The sequence below is a fragment of the Balaenoptera physalus genome (assembly GCF_965194825.1).
Source record: "Balaenoptera physalus genome assembly, chromosome: 2".
In the NCBI taxonomy this organism is placed as follows: domain Eukaryota; kingdom Metazoa; phylum Chordata; class Mammalia; order Artiodactyla; family Balaenopteridae; genus Balaenoptera; species Balaenoptera physalus.
In genome coordinates this window covers 169,783,832-169,805,915 of record NC_138883.1, presented here as the reverse complement: position 1 = coordinate 169,805,915, position 22,084 = coordinate 169,783,832, and the positions used below count along the sequence as shown (strand labels likewise).

The 22,084-nt window shown below is 36.9% G+C and overlaps 1 protein-coding gene across 23 annotated transcripts in view; it reads right to left on the bottom strand.

The window, feature by feature from the left end:
• The window catches only part of MYO3A (myosin IIIA), a 188,355-nt gene that overhangs the window by 156,633 nt on the left and 9,638 nt on the right, over window positions 1-22,084 (bottom strand). For all 23 annotated transcript variants that reach the window (XR_014261311.1, XR_014261312.1, XR_014261313.1 and 20 more), the window contains exons 3-6: window positions 19,271-19,455; window positions 16,402-16,536; window positions 1,326-1,430; window positions 630-729 (exon numbers count right to left, since the gene is read on the bottom strand). Coding sequence is in view for 17 of the 23 variants with exons in the window: in XM_082452738.1 (XP_082308864.1) it covers window positions 630-729; window positions 1,326-1,430; window positions 16,402-16,536; window positions 19,271-19,438 (508 nt within the window). In the remaining 6 variants the exon portion in view is untranslated. The remainder of the gene's footprint in view (window positions 1-629; window positions 730-1,325; window positions 1,431-16,401; window positions 16,537-19,270; window positions 19,456-22,084) is intronic.

Genomic DNA, 22,084 nt, shown 5'->3' with positions numbered 1-22,084 from the left:
TTATCTCACATGACAGAAGGTCCAGAGATAGGGGAGGTTTCAAAGTCAGTTGATTTAGTGGCTGGATTATGTCACCAAGGACCCTCCTTCTTCCCGTCTCGCAGGGCTGCCTTTCCACTTGGGATGCAACACCTCAGGATAGAACAAGGTGGCTGCAGGCATCACAATAAGACATAGAAGGTCCCAAGTAAGAAAGAGACCATCTTTACTTGTGCTGCCCTCTTTGGAGGGAAAACATTTTCCCAGAGACATTTGAAGATTTCCCCTCATGTCTCAAAATCCTGGGTTTGGGCACCTGCCCATCAGGAAAGCAATCAATAGTAAGGGCCGTGGGCTTACCATTTAGACTTAGTGTGATTATTTGGAGCCCGTCTATTTCAGAGAATCAACCACACATACTGCTGCAGGAGTGTTACAGGCACACGATGGCTGACTTGAAAGAAGTCACTCTTTCTTCTGGGAATCTCTCATTTGCCAAATTTTTTAAAATCTCTGCAACTTTCCTACCTCAATGAGATACTGGTTTTTTCTCTTTCAATGCCTACAAAGCAAGGCTGATGGAAAATGATCAAATCACATCATACGAGTCATTTTGCAGCCCAAATCCATGCATTTCAAACAAAACTTACCAAAATCTACGAGTTTAACTCCGCCTTCGATGGTTAATAGGATGTTATTTCCTTTTATATCACGGTGGATAGTTTTGTTGTTATGCAAATGCTGAAGTCCCTAGAAGTGGGAAATAAATACATAGTGACATTTAAAGAAAGCATCAAAAACACATTTTTCAGATGGATGCATTTATACAAAATCAATAGGTAACACATGTTAATTAACAAAGGTTCTTAAATGTTTCACATTGAGTTAGTCAAATCAAAGTATATCATTTCCACTTTGGACTATATAAAAATTCAAAAAACCAGTGCATACTCCTTAGCCCTTAGCAAATAGTTTATTTAAAATGTGCTGATCTCAACAGAAGAAAACATTCTATACACTCATTTGAAATAATGGCTGTTAAAGGAATAAATAAATAAATAATGGCAAATAAAAACCTAACTATTAGTAAAAATACACATTATCTACCTTTGCCATAATCTCAGAAATATACCTAGGAGATCAAAACTCAGGTTTCTGTTGACACAAGGAGGGTAGATCTCTAATGGAAAAAAGGAATTAGTTATGCTAAACGTTTCACATTTTGCATCTTCCTCTTGCATCGATAAATACTAATGTAGTGATGTTTTGCTAAAAATAGGATCCCCACTTTTTATTTAACTGGAACTGCCTCCTAATTAATGCGCGAACAATTTAAACCGCCTTACCAACAGCGCTTCATGTAAAATGTAGGCAATTATGGGCTCACTCATTCTTCTGCCCTTCTTCAGAAATCCTTTCACAAGATCTGTCACTGATCCTCCGTTGCACAGCTATAAAAGAATATTTCAAGATAGATATTAAAATGATATGACATTTTAAGTACTTGCTATAAAAGGTTTTCTCAAAACGTTTTAAAAAACTGTTCTAATTTTTTGTTTCAAACAATTATTCCCATCATCTTTATGGTTTCATAAATGAAATGAAGATATAAACTTGTACTAGTGTACAATTAATTATTGGAACATAGTTTCCATATGAATTAATTTTTAGAAGAGAATCTGGAGAAGCACTGGGCTTGGCTTTTAAATTTAAGGATAAGAATTATGATTCTATAAATTAGTCTCAAATTTTAAGATCTAGGGCTTAAAAGCATTCTTGATTCCTGATAGTTTAATTAATAGTGCAATGTGACCTCAATCCATGGCTATATACTCTTTCATATGTGCATTAATTTAAAAACATACCTCCCTTCTGGTAAAACTTCAGAGTGTGCTGAAGTAAGGGTTACAAATACTATTTTCGAAAACTGTTTTAAGTGTCACGTTCCCTAGCTTCCTCCCTCCACACCTCCCAAGAGTAGAGGAATCTTAGAGGAAAACAAGAGGGAGGAGCATGGTAGGGGAATTTTTCACACCCAGGTTTCTCTGAAGTTCGGTAACATGAAGTCCCACAGTAAACTTTCAAAGGGGCTGTGTATTCTCAGAAGAGAGAAATGCTGACATTAGCAGTGGAACATGAGAGGGGAGATAACTAGGTAAATGGTCCCGACAAAGCTTTGACCCCGCGATCCCCTAACATCCAATCCATTAGCCTTTGCTGTCAGCTCTGTCTCTCCTCCCAGGGCTCTGGTCCATGGTCTCCTTGCCCTTACCCTGAACTATGGGGCCTCCTCTGACACCTCAGTGCCTGCAAACTAAGAGCCTGGCATTTCCCTGACTCTCCTGACCTAAATGGGGGTAGAGAACAAAGGTGAGAGGAAGTGGATTCCTGACACCCTCATCTAAAATACTGAACACATTTTCTCTCAAACTTTTTTCTAACACAGTGATTAGATTTTATTGGATGCCTGAACACTTCTGATACATTATAGATTAGATAATAACAGCTGTGTTGGGCACATTCTTTAAGCTAGCACATTTCTAATCCATTTGCATGCATTATCTGTGTATCTCACCACTCTGTGAAGTAGGAATTATTAGCATCTCCATACTAAGGATTGGGAAAGTGAGGCACAAAATGCTAAGGTAACTTGGAAGAGATCACACAGTAGTGACAGAGCTAAGACCTCAACTTGGACAGCCTGACTTTAGAGTCCAGCCTTACATTTAATCATGACATGTCATGATCCCCCAAAAGGAGGTCTGGGCTGGCTGGTCAATCTAGCCATCATGTGTAATATTGTTTTTGTAAGTGTGTTTAAAATCTAAACACGAACTCACAAATGAACACTTAGATGCAACCCCTTTTATAACTGGTGTCTTTCTACATTCAAAGAAAACTTTCATCTTCTACAGGAATTGGTGCAGCCCTAGCATTCCCAAACCAGCATTTTCTTCTGCAGAAAAGGGAACACCTTTTAACTGGATAAGAAGAGTGTGCCGTCCTGACAGCAGAATACAAGGTCACATTGCCTCCTCTGTGGCCCAGCAAGATTGGTTCACAAAATTACTCAAAATTGACTGAAAAGAAATTGAGTCCTTTAAATTGCAGAGCACTTATTTAAAAGAACCAAGTTTTAGGACCAGTTTTTAAATTTCCAAAATTCATTGCAGGGTGACTGAATGGCTTTTCCTATGTCTCCAAAGTGTGGCCCCTTTGCTACATCTTCTGTGATTGACTATTACGTTAATTCAAGAGTAAACAGCTAGAATCTTACAGGGGGAATAAAGGAGCCATAAAGAAATGTGCAGGACGAGGCTTCCCTGGTGGTGCAGTGGTTAAGAACCCGCCTGCCAATGCAGGGGACACGGGTTCGAGCCCTGGTCCAGGAAGATCCCACATGCCACGGAGCAACTGGGCCTGTGCGCCACAACTACTGAGCCTGCGCTCTAGAGCCTGCGAGCCACAACTACTGAGCCCTCGTGCCTAGAGCCCGTGCTCTGCAACAAGAGAAGCCACCGCAATGAGAAGCCCGCGCACTGCAACGAAGAGTAGCCCCTGCTCACCGCAATGAAGAGTAGCCCCTGCTCACTGCAACTAGAGAAAGCCCACGTGCAGCAACGAAGACCCAACGCAGCCAAAAATTAATTAATTAATTAATTAAAAAATAAATAAATAAATTTATTTTTAAAAATGTGCAGGATATAAAATAAAAATTGAAAAAAGAACTAATGCGATCATAGAGCTTGCACTAAGTTCAAATACCACTTTCCGGTATCAATATTTCTTTGCAATAGTTATTTTCCCCAACTAGTAAAGTTGAGAATACAGGATTCTTTGTGATATACACTTTAGTTTTTTTTTAAAGTGAGGTATATTGAGGCATAATTTACATACAATAAAATTCACCCAATTTAGCATACAATTCTGAGTATTGACAAATACATTAGTCATGTAACCACAACAGTCAAGATATAGAACAAATCCATTACACAAAAATCTACCCTCCTGTCTCTTTGTAGTCTAACCTCTCCCCCAGCCCCTGGCAAGCACTAATCTCTTTTCTGTCCCTATAATTTTGTCTTCGCAGGAATGTCATGGGGATTGAGTCATAAGGTGTGTAGCCCATTAAGTCTAGCTCCTTTGATTTGGCACAATGAATCTGAGATTCATCTTTGTTGCTGTACATTCCTTCTTTAATGCTATTTTAATGTTAGTCATTCCTTCTTTAATGCTGAGTATTCCACTGAATAGATAAACCACTGTTTGTTTATCCATTCATTAATTGAAAGACCTTTGAGTTGTTTCCAGTTTTTGGCAATTATGAGCAAAACCACTGTAAACATTTGCATAATAGGCTTTTCCGTGAATATGGTTTTCATTGCTCTTGGGAATTGTTGGGTCCTATTGGTCATATGTTTGACCTTCTAGGTATTTGCTAAACTATTTCCCAAAGTGGCTGTACCATTCTGCATTCCCACTAGCAGTGAACGAGAGTTCCAGTTGCTCCACATCCTCGTCAGCAGTTGACATTGTGACTTTTTTTTTTTTTTTTAATAAATTTATTTATTTATTTATTTATTTTTGACTGTGTTGGTTCTTCATTTCTGTGCGAGGGCTTTCTCCAGTTGTGGAGAGCGGGGGCCACTCTTCATCGCGGTGCGCGGGCCTCTCACTATCGCGGCCTCTCGTTGCGGAGCACGGCTCCAGACGTGCAGGCTCAGTAGTTGTGGTGCACGGGCTTAGTTGCTCCGCGGCATGTGGGATTCTCCCAGACCAGGGCTCGAACCCGTGTCCCCTGCATCGGCAGGCAGACTCTCAACCACTGCGCCACCAGGGAAGCCCGACATTGTGACTTTTTAAAAAGCCATTCTAAATGGATCTCATGTGATTTTGATTTGAGTTTGTCTAATGACTAATTACACTGACGATCTTTTCATGTATGTATTTGCTATCCATTTATTTTCTTTGGTGAAGTGTTCAAATTTTTGGTTCATTTTTTATTGTTTTTTTTATTATTGAGTTTTGAGAGTTCTTTATATATGTTGGATACAAGTCCTTTCTCCCAGTTTGTGGCTTGACCTTTTATTTTAAGTGCCTTTTGAAAAGCAGAAGTTCTATATTTATCATGTTAAAAATTTTACAGAAAGTGTTTTTTATGTCATATCAAGAAAATGTTTGCCTAATCCAAGGTCAAAAAATTTTTCTTCTATAATTCCTTCAGGAAGTTTTATAGTTTTAGGTTCCACATACAGGTAGGTCTATAATCTATTTTGAGTTAATTTTTGTACATGTGCTAGGTATGGATTATATATGGATGCCCAATTATTACAGAACACTTTTCTATTATTCAAAGGTGCCCAGAAAACAGAAGATATGACTCTGAATTGAGTTTAAAACCTAGTTACCAACACAAGGAATAGGGGAATCTTAAATGCATATTGTTAAGTGAAAGAAGGCAATTTGAAAATGCTACATACTGTATGATTCCAACTATATGACATTCTGGAAAAGGCAATACTATGGATACTGTAAAAAGATCAATGATTAATAGGGTTCAGGGAAGAGAACAGGAAGAATGACTAGATGGAGCACAGAGTATTTTTTAAGGCAGTGAAACAAGCCTATATGATATTGTAATGGTGGATACAGGTCATTATTTACTTGTCAAAATCCATAAAAAGTACACCACCAAGAGTGAACCCTAATGTAAACTGTGGACCTTGGATGGTACTGATGTGTCAATGTAGGCTCATCAATTGTAACAAATGCACCACTCTGGTAAGAAATGTAGATAATGGGGGAGTCTATGCATGTGTGAGGGCAGGGGACATATGAGAAATCTCTGTACCTCCCTCTCAATTTTTCTGTGACTCTAAAACTATGATAAAAAATAAAGTCTTTAAAATACCTGTAAAATGTACAACACAGAGAATTAACCCTAATGTAAACTATGGACTTTAGTTAATAATAATGTATCATTATTGTCTCATCAACTGTAACAAATGTACCATACCAATGCAAGATGTTAATAATAGAGAAAACTTGGTGGAGGGGGATTTATGGAAACTCTTTGAACTTTCCACTCATTTTTTCCATAAACCTAAACCTGTTCAAAAAAATAAAATCTATTAATTTTTTAAAATCTAGCTGCTAACATCAAGAATATTCGAAAAGGTCCTAAACTAACAATGAAGGAGCATACAAAATTACTCCAAGTTATGTCAGACCCCTTACAGGGTCTTCTTAGAAACTAATTATTCTACTATTTGGCTGCTGCCTAAGCAGGAATAGTGGTTTAATTTTCAGAATGGAAAGGGGTCTTTTGAATGAAACTTCAAGAAGAGGTAGATTAAAACGAAAAAAGAAAAGGAGAGGGCAAATACAACAAACATGGAAATTATTAAACAGACCATAGGGACCAAATGTCAATAAACCACAAGTTAACTTGTGGTTGACCTCTTCCTAAAGATGCTCAAGATGAGATATCACCATGAATATTCTAAATCCTCGTTTAGAATTAGCAACATTTCAAATATGCTCTAGGATGAAATTTACTTTTGTTCAATTAGCACAAAATGCCTTTCATATATGAATAAAGTAAAAAAAAATTAACTGAAGTACGTTTGTTTTTAAATGAATGTGAAGGATTAAAATATATTAAAAGAAATGCAAATGTTGAATTAAGCAATAGATCATAAAAAATGAAAATGACCGTTATGTTTCCATTTACAAAGAACTGCACCCAGAGGAATGAATTGCATCATATTAACCCTATGCAATTCTTAAATCACTAAGATAGGTTAAAAGGGGGATTTGTAATAGGGGACCAGAAAACCCTTAAGTGTAGCTTCGTAGCACAATGCTATAACAGGGCCTTAATGTTCTTTCACTGAACAAAATTGAAGTATAATTTTCTTAAGCCAGAGCTACACTAATGAAAGAACAGAGCAACAGTGAAAATGAATTCTCTCCCTAGGCTGTAGTCAAACATGGAAAAAAAACCAATAACCTAAATCAAAAGGGATGATATTCTCTGAACAGATCATTACAACTCACTTCCAAAGACAGCTTTTATAAGTTTTCAAAATGTATTGTCTTCACCGTGTTAGGAGAAATGTGAGATTTTTACTCGAATTTCTGGAAAAGTACTGACTTCTGCAGTTGGCATTTCTGACTTCTGCTGTTTTTCATTGTTTTTTGTTTATCCTAAGAATGCTCTAAGACCCTTCACTTAGTCTGACCATATCTCATGTGAGGCCACAAAAGCAGAAACTCTCATTTTCTAACACTCATTCTAGTTTTTACTTTGCTCATTTTATAAAAGCGTTTGAGTCTTTTTATAGAAACCAATTTTTAGCAAACACCTACAAGTGAAGTTTTTGGTAACTGCGGGTGTAATGTTATAAGACACGGCTGTATTGCTTGCAGAGTAACTGCACCATTTCACACTGACGAAGCAATGTGCAAAAGTTCAACTTGCTCCATAACCTCACCAATACTGGGTATTATAAGTCTTTTAAATTTTCGTCATTTTAGTGGGTGTGTACTAGTAGTTTCATTGTGGTTTTAATTTGAATTTCCCTCCAAAATAAAGATATTAAACATATTATATATATGCTTTTGCAAAGAGTCCAAACTTTTTTTGCACACTTTATAAGAAATTGGGTAGATGCACTTTGTTAGGTGAAATTTCTATCTATTCCTAGAGTGCTGAGATTGTTTATCACAAATGGGTGTTGAATTTTGACACGTTTTTATTGATTTTTTTTCTCTTTGATTCCATTAATACAGTGAATTATGATGCAATAAATTTTAATGTTTAACAAACTTATTTTAATGTTTTAATAAAATTGCATTCCTGGGATCAATCCCATTCAGTCATAACATATTAACATTTTTATATATTACTGGATTCGATTTGTTAATATTTTGAGAAAGATTTTTTCCAAATGTGTTCATGTGAAATGTCAGAATGTATTTTCTTTTCTTGTAATATCTTTGTCTTCTTTTGTCAGTATAATGTTACCCTCATAAATGAGTCAACAAGACTGATTATTTCTTTCTTAAAGATTTCATAGGATTCATTTTTTTCCCCAGAATGACAGTGTGAAGAACTCTGTGGACTCATTCCCCAGTATAACTGGTGAAAATTATAAAAATAAACAATGAGTTAAAGTCTTTGGAAATTGTAAGGATATACAGCAAATGAAGTAACATTTAAGAACACAACTAATATTTGTAGTATTTCATTTTGTCCTCTATAGGCTTATTAACTGTACTTTTTCATTTTATTTTTAGTGGTTGCTTTAGCGTTTACAGTATGCATCTTTAACTTAACAGAATATGCCTTAAAATAATATTATACCACTTCATAAGTAATGTAAGACCCTTAAGACCGTACATTTCCATTTTTCCTCTCCTGTCCCTTTGCTATTGTTGTTATACATTTTAATTCTGCATGTAATGACCCCACGATACATAATTATAATTACGGTTTCAAACAGTGATTTTTTTTTCTTTTAAAGATACTAAAAAATATAAAATACAAAGTTTCTTATTTATCTTTATATTTACCATGGATGATATTCTTCATTTCTTTTTGCAGGTCTGAGTTTCTATATGAAATCATTTTCCTTCAGCCTGGAAACTTTATTCCACATTTTTATGGTGCAGGTCTCTGACGGTAAATTCTTTTCCTTTGATGAAAACATCGGTCTTTATTTTGCCTTCATTAATGAATAACATTTTCACTGTATACAGATTTCTAAGTTGAAAGCCTCTCAATGTTTTAAATATACCATTCCACTGCACTGGACGACAGATCAGTGACCACGCTTATCTCTGACCCCTACATGTCCTCTTGGTGCTTTTATAATGTTCTCTTCATTATTAGTGTTCAGCATCTTGTTTGTGACATATCTTAGTGTGGTTTTCTTTGTTTATCCTATAAGAGGGATTTTGAGCTTCTTAGATCTGTGACTTTTTACTGTTTACCAAATTCAGAAAAATTTCAGCCATCATTTATTTAAATACTGTATCTCTGCCCCCCCACCCCTGTACTGCTCTTGGACTGAAATTACACACAGTTTAGAATACCAGATAATGTCCCATAAGTCGCAGGGGTCTTTTTCCCTTTTCTGTCTGTCTGTGCTCAGTTTAGACAGCTTCTATCTTCCGGTCTTCAAATTCACTCATCTTTTCTTCCACATGTCCAAGCTGCTGTTAAACTCAATACTATATATTTTTCACTACAGATATTGTATTTTTCTATTCTAGAAGCTCCATTCAACTCTTTTCTATAGTTTTCATTTCTTTCAACATTATGTTCATGTTTTCCTTTTGAAATCCTTGAACGCTGTGCTAATAGCTGTTTTAAAGTCTTTATCTGCTAATTCCATTATCCTGGTTATTCCTGGGTCTGATTCTTTTGACTGATTTTTATTCTGATAATGGGTCACCTTTTCCTGCTTCTTTACATATCTAATAATTTTTTATTAAATGATGGGCATGACTAATTTTACATTTGAATGTTCAGATCTTGTTGTCTTCCCTTAATGAATGTTGAATTTTGTTCTGTCAGGCAGTTAATCTACTTGTGGACCAACCTGAACATTTCAAGCCCTGTTTCTGAACTTCTTATGGGAGGCCAAGGGAAGTTCTTATTCTAGGGTGAGTCTAGCCCTTCCTTTAACGCATAACCTTTCTGGAGGGTCTCTACTAAGTGCCTCAGGGGTTCAACAAAGATTCCCCAATTTGGTTGATCAGAACTCAAGCATCTCTCAACCCTGCACAAACTCCAGCAGTTGTTCAGATTACTGCTTTTCAGTAATTCTTACCCTCATAATTGTTCTTTGCCCAACTGCCTGAAATCTTGCCCTACACATTTCCAGCTTGGTTTTCAGTAAAAGACTCAAGGGAACCCCTATGCAGACTTCTGGAGCGTTTTTCCTGCTTAACTCTCTCTTCTTTGAAAATTCCAGCCACTTCTGCCTTCCCAATCTTTTCAGTTCAGCAAGATAGCTGTGATCTCCTTGGAAATGTCCTCCTTATGCCCGTGGTCTGGAAACTGCCTCCAAGATTAAAGATGGGATAATTGTAGTGTTCCTCTTGTTTATTTCCTTTTCTCAATGTCACAGTCTTAAGCTGTCTCTTTCCCAGTGTTTGAAAATTGCTGTGTTTTTAAAAATATATTTTATGCAGTTTTCTAGTTATTTATGGTACAACCACGCAATGACGCAAGTTACTGTTATGGCCAGAAGCAGAAGTCCCAGATTATTTCTCTGCACGCTGAAATTTGAGAAGCTCCGGCAGTGTTTTCCAAACCTTCCTTTGATAAGAATCACCTTAGTACTTGTTTAAAAAACTAGTTTCCTAAAACTCATTCTTGGAGTTTCTGCTTCAGTGGGTTTGAGATGGGGATGATTCTTATCAGAGTATCTGGAGTATATATTAAAGAACAAAGGTAGCAAAAGTGTCCTGCTTTTTTTTTTTTTCAGGTGGAGGCTTAAAATGTTACCTACTCAGCTAGGCCTTCTTTCACCTCTCTTTTCGTAAAAGGTCTTCTTTTTCATTCTTTATTAGCACCCCATTTATATTCTTCATAGTATCAATAACAACCCATAATTATTTAATTTGTCTATTTAGTTTTAAATTGTCTTTCTGCACCATTAGACTCTAAGCCCCAGGATGACAGTTTGTCTTGTTCGCCACTGAATGCCCAGAACCTACCAAAATGCCTGGCCCAAAGTAATAGATAATATTTATGGAATTAATAAATGACTGAATGAATAAACTTTAGTCCTAGACACTTATGCATGCACACACACACACACACAATGACAGAGGCCATCTTTTCACAGCCATTATGGCTGAGGACATACTAGACAAATAGACTCTGAGACAGAAGACTGTATTCCTCAAGTACTTAAGGTGCTGCTGTTCATCCAACCAAGAAAGGGTAAATTACAATTTTGCCCTTCAAGCTCATCAGTAGCAAATGCTTAATACCAGACTGATTTAACTCAATTTTGACTCTGTGTTTTAGTCTCCCAGTTTAGTGATAATCAGATGCAGAAACCTAACCACCTCCCCCAACCCCCCCCTACATGCTGCTCCTGATCCTCCACAGCAGATACTAGGAATTAACGGAAACACTGAGCAAAAGAGGTTTGTACATTTTACAAAGCAGGTCAGTCAAGAGATATGATAGCAATAAGCAAAAATTAATATAAGTATGGTATTTCAAAATGAAGCATAAGTAAAAAAAAAAATACATCAGTTCTCCCTTTATGCTGACATCATTAGGAAAACCTAGAATACTAAGTAACAATAAAAATTCCCTTAGGCGTTTTGCAAAAAAATCAGTTCCCACAAAAGAAAACTTTCTACCCCTTCTCTTCTTAGGTAGTTCCATTACAAATGTGTAACTGGAATTTCAGAGAGCTAGCAACTAGTGCTCTTCTGTATGTTCTGAAAATGAATATACAGGCAATTTAGAAGGAAATAATTCCTAAACAGAGGCCTGTATATCATTATTGCTCAAAAATTTATAGTGTAACAAAATGAAAGAAAAAAACAGGAAGAAGAAAAATTGTATCAAAGTGAAAGCAATAATTCAAAAATCACAACTAAATAATAGAAAAAATAGACTACCCAGTAAAATCTGAGCAAGTAATCCCCTTCTTAGAATTTCAATTCTGGATCGAAATATAAATAAAATGATTTTTCAAGATGAAAAATCTCTGGGCAGGAGTTTGTCTAAGCTGGTACGGCCCCCCTGCACATGCCAGGCTGATAATGAGGGATATTACTGATGGCTCAGCCCCTCCAGGACACACCTTCTTTATGTAGATTCACATCAGAAGTCTAGCATTGTTAGCATGACTCTCTGGGTAACACCATAGCCCCTCTTTGGCCATCCTTTTGGCACCCTCATGCAGAATAATTTATTGGGGCTTTATTATGATAAGAGGTATAATTAGTAGTCATTTTGTAGAATAAAGTATTTATGCCACAAGCCAATTTTCTGAAAGTGCCTCTAAAGCAGCACCTGCACCATTCATGTTTATAAATCAGGTAATTGTACATCTAGCCACTTATGTGTATATATAATTAGTCTAATTTGCATATGCAAATCAATTATCTTACATACAGTTTGCCAACTTCTTGCTTTCTCTACGTTTTCCCCCCACTTTGTAAGTGCCAATAGGTCAGATTCCTGAAATACTATTTTAATAAACTACCATTTATTCTTTTTTCTCAAGCCTTTTAGGGATATTTCCAATACCTCCATCTGATAATAAAATATAAGGACAAAGTTCAAAGAAGCTGTTAAGTCTCTGCTGATTCATTATATCAGGAAGCCACTTTGCTTGTACCTGATGTTCCAAAAGCATTTTAATCAATCTTTTCTGCTCTCTCAAAAGAACATTTAACTATGATCAGGAGTCTCCCACTCACACCTAACTCTGAGTGCTTATACTGATAAATGACAATATAATTAGAATAGGAATTTGTTAGGCATAAAAGACAGTGACTGATCTCATTCAATATTTTTAAACTCTGGGCAAAGATCTGTACCTTGTGTCCTTGCCCATTTAGGCCTACATTAGGCAGAACACCTGAATCTTCAAATGTTAATTTTACAATGATTCAACTTGGAAAAAAATTAAAGATGCATTACTGAAAATGTTCTGAAGGATATAAATATACAAAATTTTATTCAAGACTGCATTAAGGATTTGCAGAGCATTGCATCTCAAATACACAAACACAAATATGAAGTACATTCTTTAAAATTCACCATTAATTTAAGGCAAAATGGTTTAAGTTCATAATTTATATTCTATTACTTAGGTAATTATGTTGAGATGAGTAAGCTTTGCTTTGTTTTAATGCGTGATTTAACTAAAACTATAAAGCTATCTTGAGCTAAACTGAGAAATACAAAATAATTCTGAAATCATAATAAATTGCCTACCTTTGAAGAACACAACTGGTTATTTAAAAATTTTTTTAAACTTCTATAAAATAATGCAGTTTCAGATTCTGAGAAGGTTCTTGAAAATTCTATTTTACAATTTTGAAAGACTCTGGTTCAATTAAAGGTGGCAGATTAAACATATAGATTTATTTCCTCTCACACGTGAATCTCCATTAAAATGCTAGTAAAGGAATAAAAAAGTATAAAACCACAAGAGAAAAAAGAACAAAAAGGGAGAGAAGTGGAGAAGAGATCGCAACAAAATATTTCCACATGGCATGCAGATGACTGAGTGGTAACTGAGCAATGCAGAGGAAGCCACAAACTAAAGTGCTAGCTGGGGGCTATTTTGAGGTCACCTGAGCAGATTAACCCAGACAGGGCAAGGTAAGAGTGAAAGTGGAGGAGGTGGGAGGGGAGGGGCAGAAAAAAGGGATTCTTTGGAGGTCTCTCATCAAGACTTGACACCCTCTTACCCCACGTACAAAATATCAACATCCAGGAGACTGCCTGAGCACCACACACACACACACACACAGATGGGGGTTTTGTTCCTTAGAAAAACTGAACTGAACGGACTCAAGATCTGGTGACATCAGTAGCGTGGATAACGGGAGCAAGGCACATAACTACATGATGTGCGAAACAGAGAAGTAACCTGGGAAAGAGGAGGCCAAGGGATCCAGAAACAGTGGATTCCAGCCAGGTGAGCAGCAGAGAGATATCAGAGGTCAGATACCTGGCAGACCTCCAGAATGGGGCAGGAGGGCATAGGGTTCCAGAGGTGCAATTAATAATCGTGCCAGGGCTTCCCTGGTGGTGCAGTGGTTGGGAATCTGCCTGCCAATGCAGGGGACACGGGTTCGAGCCCTGGTCCGGGAAGATCCCACATGCTGCGGAGCAACTAAGCCCATGCGCCACAACTATTGAGACTGAGCTCTAGAGCCCACGTGCCACAACTACTGAAGCCCGCATGCCTAGAGCCCGTGCTCCGCAACAAGAGAAGTCACTGAAATGAGAAGCCCGCACGCTGCAACTAGAGAAAGCCTGCGTGCAGCAACGAAGACCCAAAGCAGCCAAAAATAAATAAATAAAATAAATAAATTTATTTAAAAAAAAAATCGTGCCAAAATTCAGAATACAGATTAGGAAATGAAAGAGTAGAGAAGTTCAGCCATCTATTTCCAGGTACAGCAATCAACACAGCAGAAGCACAGACCTACCTGCTCAGGAGAGGGTGGCACCACTAACCTGGATCTACACTAATATTGTTCTGTATCATAAGCCCTCTGGTTCTACTTGCTTTTTATTAATCAAGTGAATGTATTTATTTTTAAAAAGATAAAAATGATTAAGTCTATCTGAAATTATATGAACTGGAAAAATATGCTAATTTCATAAATAATATTGTCAATCATTTTAAACATACAAAAAAAAGATGAAGGAAATATGTTCAGAGGTAAGAGTGGTTCTTTTTATAGTTTCAAGTATTTTCTACAATGATCACTACTTGTAGATTCGTTTAAAAACCATAATAGAAAAAATATAAAGTATGGAGACAATATAATTTATAAATGATTATTGTGCAGGAAAATCAATGGCACATTCCAAAAAAGAAACAGAATAATCAAATGTTAATGAAATAATGTGAATACAAGACACAGAGAACAAACTTGTGGTTGTCAAGGGGAAGGGGGGTGCAGGGGAGAGATGGATTGGGAGTTTGGGATTAGCAGATGCAAACTATTATATATAGAATGGATAAACAACAAGGTCCAACTGCACAGCACAGGGAACTATAGTCAATATCCTGTGATAAACCATATGGAAAAGAATATGAAAAAGAGTGTATCTATCTATAGATATATATATATATGTATATCTATCTATCTATCTATCTATCTATATATATATATATATATATACGACTGAATCACTTTGCTTTACTCCATAAACTAACATTATAAATCAACTATACTTCAATTAAAAAAATAAAATAATGTGAATACAATAAATAGATGCTGTTATGGTGATCAAATAAAGGTTTTACTAGCCCTGAGTTTGAAAAGAGCAGCTTTTAAAAATTTTTATAAATTTTATTGGAATTAATGATTACTTCAACTTGAATAAAAATATTCAATGAAAATCAGAAAAAACTCATTCTTACATTCTTCTAGGACTGGCAGTTACCTTAGTGGGGCACCTTCCAGTACTCCTGCATTACAGAGAATTGTCCCAACCTATTCTCAGAAATTGAAAAGGCAGACTCTATAATTTCCCTTTGGCAACTTATTCAATATTCAACACCATTTCTAGTAAGGTTTTTCCCCATAAATGTAAATACAATTGACCCTCCGTATCCACGGATCACGCTGTTTGAATCCAACTACATGGAACCCACAGATATGGAGGACCCACCGTACCTGGTTCTGTAGTTTATGTCATTAGTATTCAGTGAAGCCAGAAGAATAAATTAGCAGCTCGCCATTCTTGTCTAATGAAGCCTCAGGTACATTAATTTTCTCTCATATTATAGCACCTGGCACTGAGCCTCTGTCACGTGTTATGTTGAACAAAATATGGATGAATAAATAAAAATTATAATGAAGTCCCTTTATAACATGTTCTTCTGAAAGAAAAATAATCCTGGTTTCTTTAGTCTTTTATTGTGGAAACATTTTCTTTTATTGTTTTTGTTTTTTTTTTTTGTCTGCACAGCGTGTGGGATCTTAGTTTCCCCACTAGGGATCTGACCCGTACCCCGTACAATGGAAGGGCGGAGTCTTAACCACTGGACCGCCAGGGAAGTCGTGAAATATTTTCTTTTAATCTTTAATTAATTTTCTTTCATTTCCCCATGTTTCTAAAGATGGCAAGACCAGAACTGGGCATAACACTCTACAAAGGATGTGACCAGCCAGGAACATATTAGAACTGCTTTATGGGGTCAATGTTACATAAATATTAAGTCATTCCAAGACCACACTGCAGGGGCTTCCCTGGTGGTGCAGTGGTTAAGAATCTGCCTGCCAATGCAGGGGACACGGGATCAAGCCCTGGTCCGGGAAGATCCCACATGCCGCAGAGCAACTAAGCCCGTGCGCCACAATCACTAAGCCTGCACCCTAGAGCCGACTAGCCACAACTACTGAGCCTGTGCGCCACAACTACTGAGCCTGCTCTCTAGAGCCTGCGAGCCACAACTACTGAGCCTGCGGCCTAGAGCCCGTGCTCCGCCACAAGAGAAGCCGCCACAATGAGAAGCCTGCATGCCGCAACAAAGAGTAGCCCCCGCTCACCACAACTAGAGAAAGCCCGCACACAGCAACGAAGACCCAATGCAGCCAAAAATAAATAAATAAAATAAATAAATTTATTTTTAAAAAAAAAGACCACACTGCAAATTTCCACGCGTAAAATAATGTTGAAACACTCACCTCAAGAACCAGCCACAGCTTATCTCCATTTATTTTATCCTTCTTAAAGTACATGCCATAGAATCTGACCACATTAGGGTGGTCAGAAAGTGCTTTTAGGATGTTGTACTCTGCTTCAATCTCTTCATCAATATCCTAGTTTCAAAAAGTCATGGGGAGAGAACGGTGAGAAAAACATGAATGAAGTCAAAGAAACAATTTAGACTACCAAATGTAGAATTTTATTTTGTCAAAGCAAGGTCAGAATAGTTTTTACTGCACTCAGTACTATGTATTGAAACTTCTCATTACACTGCTTAAGGGGAGAGATTGTGATTTTCCTGCTAATCAAATATATCTCTAATTACGTTAATTTCATTGAAAAGGAATAAATAAAAGGCTGTTTTTGTGTGCAATGAGAAAGAAACGTATATGGAGAACTACCTCAGATGATTTTCCTTTTTTTGTAGTGTTAACTTGATTTCGATGGCAAAGCCATTTATTCTAAATGAAAACTTTTAGCTGGTTCATTTTGTTTCTTTGAAGTACAGGATATTCGAAGGCTATCAAAAACTAGTCATAGGGCTTCCGTGGTGGCGCAGTGGTTGAGAATCTGCCTGCCAATGCAGGGGACACAGGTTCGAGCCCTGGTCTGGGAAGATCCCACATGCCGCGGAGCGACTAGGCCCGTGAGCCACAATTACTGAGCCTGCGCGTCTGGAGCCTGTGCTCCGCAACAAGAGAGGCCGCGATAGTGAGAGGCCTGCGCACCGCGATGAAGAGTGGCCCCCGCTTGCTGCAACTAGAGAAAGCCCTCGCGCAGAAACGAAGACCCAACACAGCCAAAAATAAATAAATTAATTAATTTAAAAAAAAAAAAAAAAGAATGGCTGGTATTAGCAAGCATTTCTTAAAAAAAAAAAAAAAAAACTAGTCATACATGGAATGAACTCCTACCCTTCCAAAAAAGTGAAAGAGTTAAGTTACATAAGATGGCATACAGCCTTTAGTTAGCTAAAGGCCCACTCACCAGAAGTAGAATAGGTTGTTATCCCATCAGTAAAAATGCAAACATGACTAGGCACTTAGTCATGGATCTAGGAAAATCACATATACATGAAACAACTCACAGAGTCATAAATAAGAAAAAGACTTCTAATATTTTACGGTAACATTTAATGTCCACACTGTTTTAAGACAGAATCATGGAATCAGAGAGCTGGAAAGAATTTTAGACCAGAGCTCTAATTTGAGAGGAAGAAACTAAAGCTCAGGGCAGTCAGAGTTACAAGAGCTGGTTCGTGTGAGATCCAGGACTAGTCTACTGCCTTCTGGTACTGCTCATGTCCTCCCCACCTCAGAGAGAAGATTATTAGTTCAAAATCCATAACAGTAAGACCCTTTTAATAAAAAAAAAAAAAAAAAGCCACTCTGCAAAATGCCTGGGTGCATTTAAATTTATTTTATTAAGATTATAATCTCCTGGTTATAAATCTTTTTTATTTGACTTGTGGCATGATGAATGAGAGTAAATAAAGAATTCTTAGGAAAATACACAGGTACTATGACAAGAATAACAGCAGCAAAAGAACACATTTCATACTGTAGTTATGAATCTACATGTTTCATTTAAGCAATAGAACAAAACATGATTTATACGGTTAGCAGTACACCAAACACGAGTAAATTATGAAAGAATAACGGCTACATGTATTCACAAGGCACTTGTTCTTGTCCATAGAGAAGCAGAGGAATGGGAGAGAGACACTGATTACGGGGCGATACACTGGGGTCAGTCTGGAGCCCTTTCTCTCGCCACCATGGACCCCAACCCTTAACACTGAAGACCAAAGGACAGACCCGTAACTGCAAAGACCAGAGGTACAGTTACTTTGGTACAGCCTAATTTGTGCCTCTCTTCCCTCAGTTTGAATGGTAAGAACTTTCCGATGCAGCATCCGTGAAGCCTGGGCACAGTGCTCTTCTCTGATGCCCTCCCCACACGCATCACGTCATTTCCATCACACGGCACTCCCATCACGTGTGCAAGAGCTGAGTAATTGGAGAAGGTGATCTCAGTAGAGGTTTGGGGATTATGGGATCACTGAGCTTATTCTGGCTCCCCCAGGTGCTAGGGGAGAGCTACGTATGTCCCAGTAGCTGAAAATGCTCCCAAATGTCCAGCTCTCACTCCCAGAAAGAAGAATCTCATCCATCTCCTCATGCTCTTAAAGGCAAAGACAGATGAGTTTCCCTCATCACAACTGGATTTCCCCCAAAAAGCAAAGGAGGTGCCCACTGGGGCACTGCTGAAAAAGAGGCCATGTGGACTGACCGTGACATTCAATTTTTCACAAGGAACCTCACTCTGGTTATAAAGGAACATCATTTCTGCTCTGGAAACACTTAAGTAAACCTGAAAATTAACTTCCCTTTTCTGAATGAAATTTAATTTAAAAAATATTTCTGGTTTGGCATAAGAGGAATTCTGCCTGAAGCCTAAATAAACACAGGAAGAAAAGGAGATCTGGTACAGACGACATTTTAGGATTACTTCTAGACCCATAAATCTGTATTCTGACAAAACTTTGAAATCTAAAATAGTATTAAATCAACTGTTGAGCTGTTGAGAGTTGTATTATTTATATACTTATTTACATTACATATTTATTCATGTATCAAGTATTTATTGTACCTTATTATATATGTTAAGCATATAAATAAGGAACCTCTAACAAGTAGACTTTTTTTAAAAAAACATTTTCTTCAAATTGTAACTGACATTGTGATAAATAAATCAAGATAAGATACCTAGAGACTTTTTAACTGTTTAATACAGATTTTTTTAAAAAGTTAATTAGCAGGAAAAAAAAAAACCAATGTGACTTACATGAATCGGATCCAGAATTTTGACTGCTGCTTTTTGGCCATTTTTCTTATTCAACACTTTAAAAACTTTTCCATAAGTTCCTTTGCCGATTGTTTCAGTGATTTCCCATGTATCAGAAGGATCGGGAAAGTTATCAAAGATAATTGTTTTTCCAATTAATGGAAGCATCTTAAAAGTTTAAATCACTGGAGAGAAAAAGCACAGAGTTTCATCTACATTTGATTGGTGATATTAAATGGCACACATAAACTCATGGGAAATTATCTCATATTTTCACTGATATGGAAAATACACAGCAGTAACCAAATGTACTCAGAGTCATGGAAAAATTTTAATTTCAATTCTTTTTTGCAAACAGATGAATATGAGTTTAATAATGCTTTGTAGGCAGGGCTTTCTATGTTTAATACAGTTCTACTTTAATTGCTACTAATTATTTTCAGATTAAAATAAGAGGCACATATTTAAATCATTTTGATTTACTGCTTTATACTCATGAATCAAAGAATTTTAGAATGAACCTTAGAGATGATAAAATTCAACTTCTCCATCAAAGCAAATCCCACACTTTAAAATGATTGTGTTTTATATCACTGGTCTATGTAAAACCCAATGATCGGTCCCCCACTGCTTTTAGGATGAAATTTCTTTCACATAAACTACCACGTCCTTTAAAATATGGCCCTTGCTTAATTTCCTAGCCTCATGTCTCAACACCTCTTCCCTCAGACACTACAAACCAGCCACTTGGGATCCCTCAGGTCATTTCTTTCTTGCTTGAGGATCTTCATATACACTATTCCCTCCCACTTCTGTGGTTTCTTTGCTACTACTTATCTTTTCAGATGTTAGCTTAGATGTCATTCCCTCCAAATGTGACCACTCTCCATCCCATTTGGGTTGCGTGACCACCTCTGCACTCCAAGACCACTCTGAACCCACCTTGACCTGGTATTACTGTATGCCCAGCACCTGGCACAGTGCTGAAATAATTAGGAGAATATGGCCAATAAGGTCAAGTGATTTTTAAAGAGATTTTATATATAACCTAAGATAAGATCTTCCAAGTAAAGCTTTTAGCCTTTCCTGTTCCCCTTATATTACATTCAACCATTTCTATAAAATTACAAAGGAAAAAAAAAGGAACAGAAAGAGAAACCAGAACTTGTAGCGGTCCTCAGAATTTTTCAGTTATCTGCGCAAAACCTCCCTCTTTTCGATGTTAAAACGTTGATGCAAAAAAAAAAAAGTTGATGCAGTTGTGCTTGTATGTGTATGCATACACATAGAAACACATCTATTAATAAATGTGTTAATATTACATACTAATATTAGCCCATGAAATTCACTTGTCTGACCACAACTTTCAACCTCATTTAATCCACCAATCCATTGATTCCTCGCTTTCTTTATATCCGTCAGCTCTCTTCAGTCTTCATTCCCTCTTCATTTTCTCCTTCCCCAGCATAAATTCTACAGCTTGAATTATTATAACTTCCTTGCAAATGCCCTCAGCACTCTTGTTCTTCTCTTTCTCCACCACCAGTCTCCTGGGGTTAAGAAACCAACTCTGGTTAAACTCTGCATCTTCTTCACACCTGTGCCTGTAGCTAGAGAAAACCACACAACTAGGCTGTATCGTTTCACTTTAAATTCAGGATAAAAAACTTGCAAGTAGACCCTCAGTGCTGCCCAGCAATGCTACTGCCCTTCCCTGGTTTGTGTATTCTCTTCTCTCTGGGGTGATTAACTATTTCACAGTGATCTCTGTCCTCAAATTTCTCTCTCCTCAAATTGTTCCCTCTTTGCTGTCCATCGCCTCCCACAAAACTTCCCAACCGACGCCCTCATTTAATAATTAAGTGACAAAATGGAAGCATTAATAAACTTAATCTTATCTCAGAAACTACAAACCAACGTGCATCAAACACGAGGAGTTCATTCTATTTATCATCAGTAATTGCTGTTTGGCCTCAGTCTTTTCCTTCTGTTCCATCTCATCCATCATATCTCAGCTCAAATATAACATTTTTAGAAAAGTCTTCCCTGTATATTTTATTCCTCCATCAAAATGTAAGCTACAGAGGGTACAGACTTTGTTATTTTTACTGCTGTAGCCACAGTTCCCAGAATGATGCCTAACACATTGCAGACAATTAGTAAATGCTCACTAAATGGGCAAATGTTTATTTGTTTATCTGTTAATTCTGAGAACTGAGATCTTATCTCTCTTGTTCATTTACAAATCTTACAATGCCTCACTCTGTGCCTGGCATATAGTAGATGTTAAATACATAGCTGCTGAATAAGTGAATCAATATGGTTCTTCCAAAAAAGTTTTTAAATGGGAGAGAGAAATAAGGATTAGGAGGAGCTGAAAAGAATTTGAAAACCTAAACAAAATAAGGATCATATTCTGGTTCATTATATTTAAGGGGACATCATCCAGTAAATGGCTATGAATGCCTGCTGAAAATTACATCACTACATAAAAACACACTTAGGAATAGTTCTTATATCACTACATAAAAACACACTTATGAATAGTTCTTACAACACTTAATCCTTATGAAATTCGTGCTTTTGATCCGAAATGCAAAGAAACAAGTAGGAGGTAATCAGTAATAATCATCCACTTTAGTGATTTCACAATCAGTCACAAGATAACTACTTTTTACATCTATCTACTTGAGTCATGCAAATAAGCATTTATGCCATCCATATGAGGTAAAATTTAGAACAAAAGACCAAATTAAATCTTATTAAATGCCTGAAGTAGGAGTTTTCAACCAGGAAAACCATTCATTTTATGGA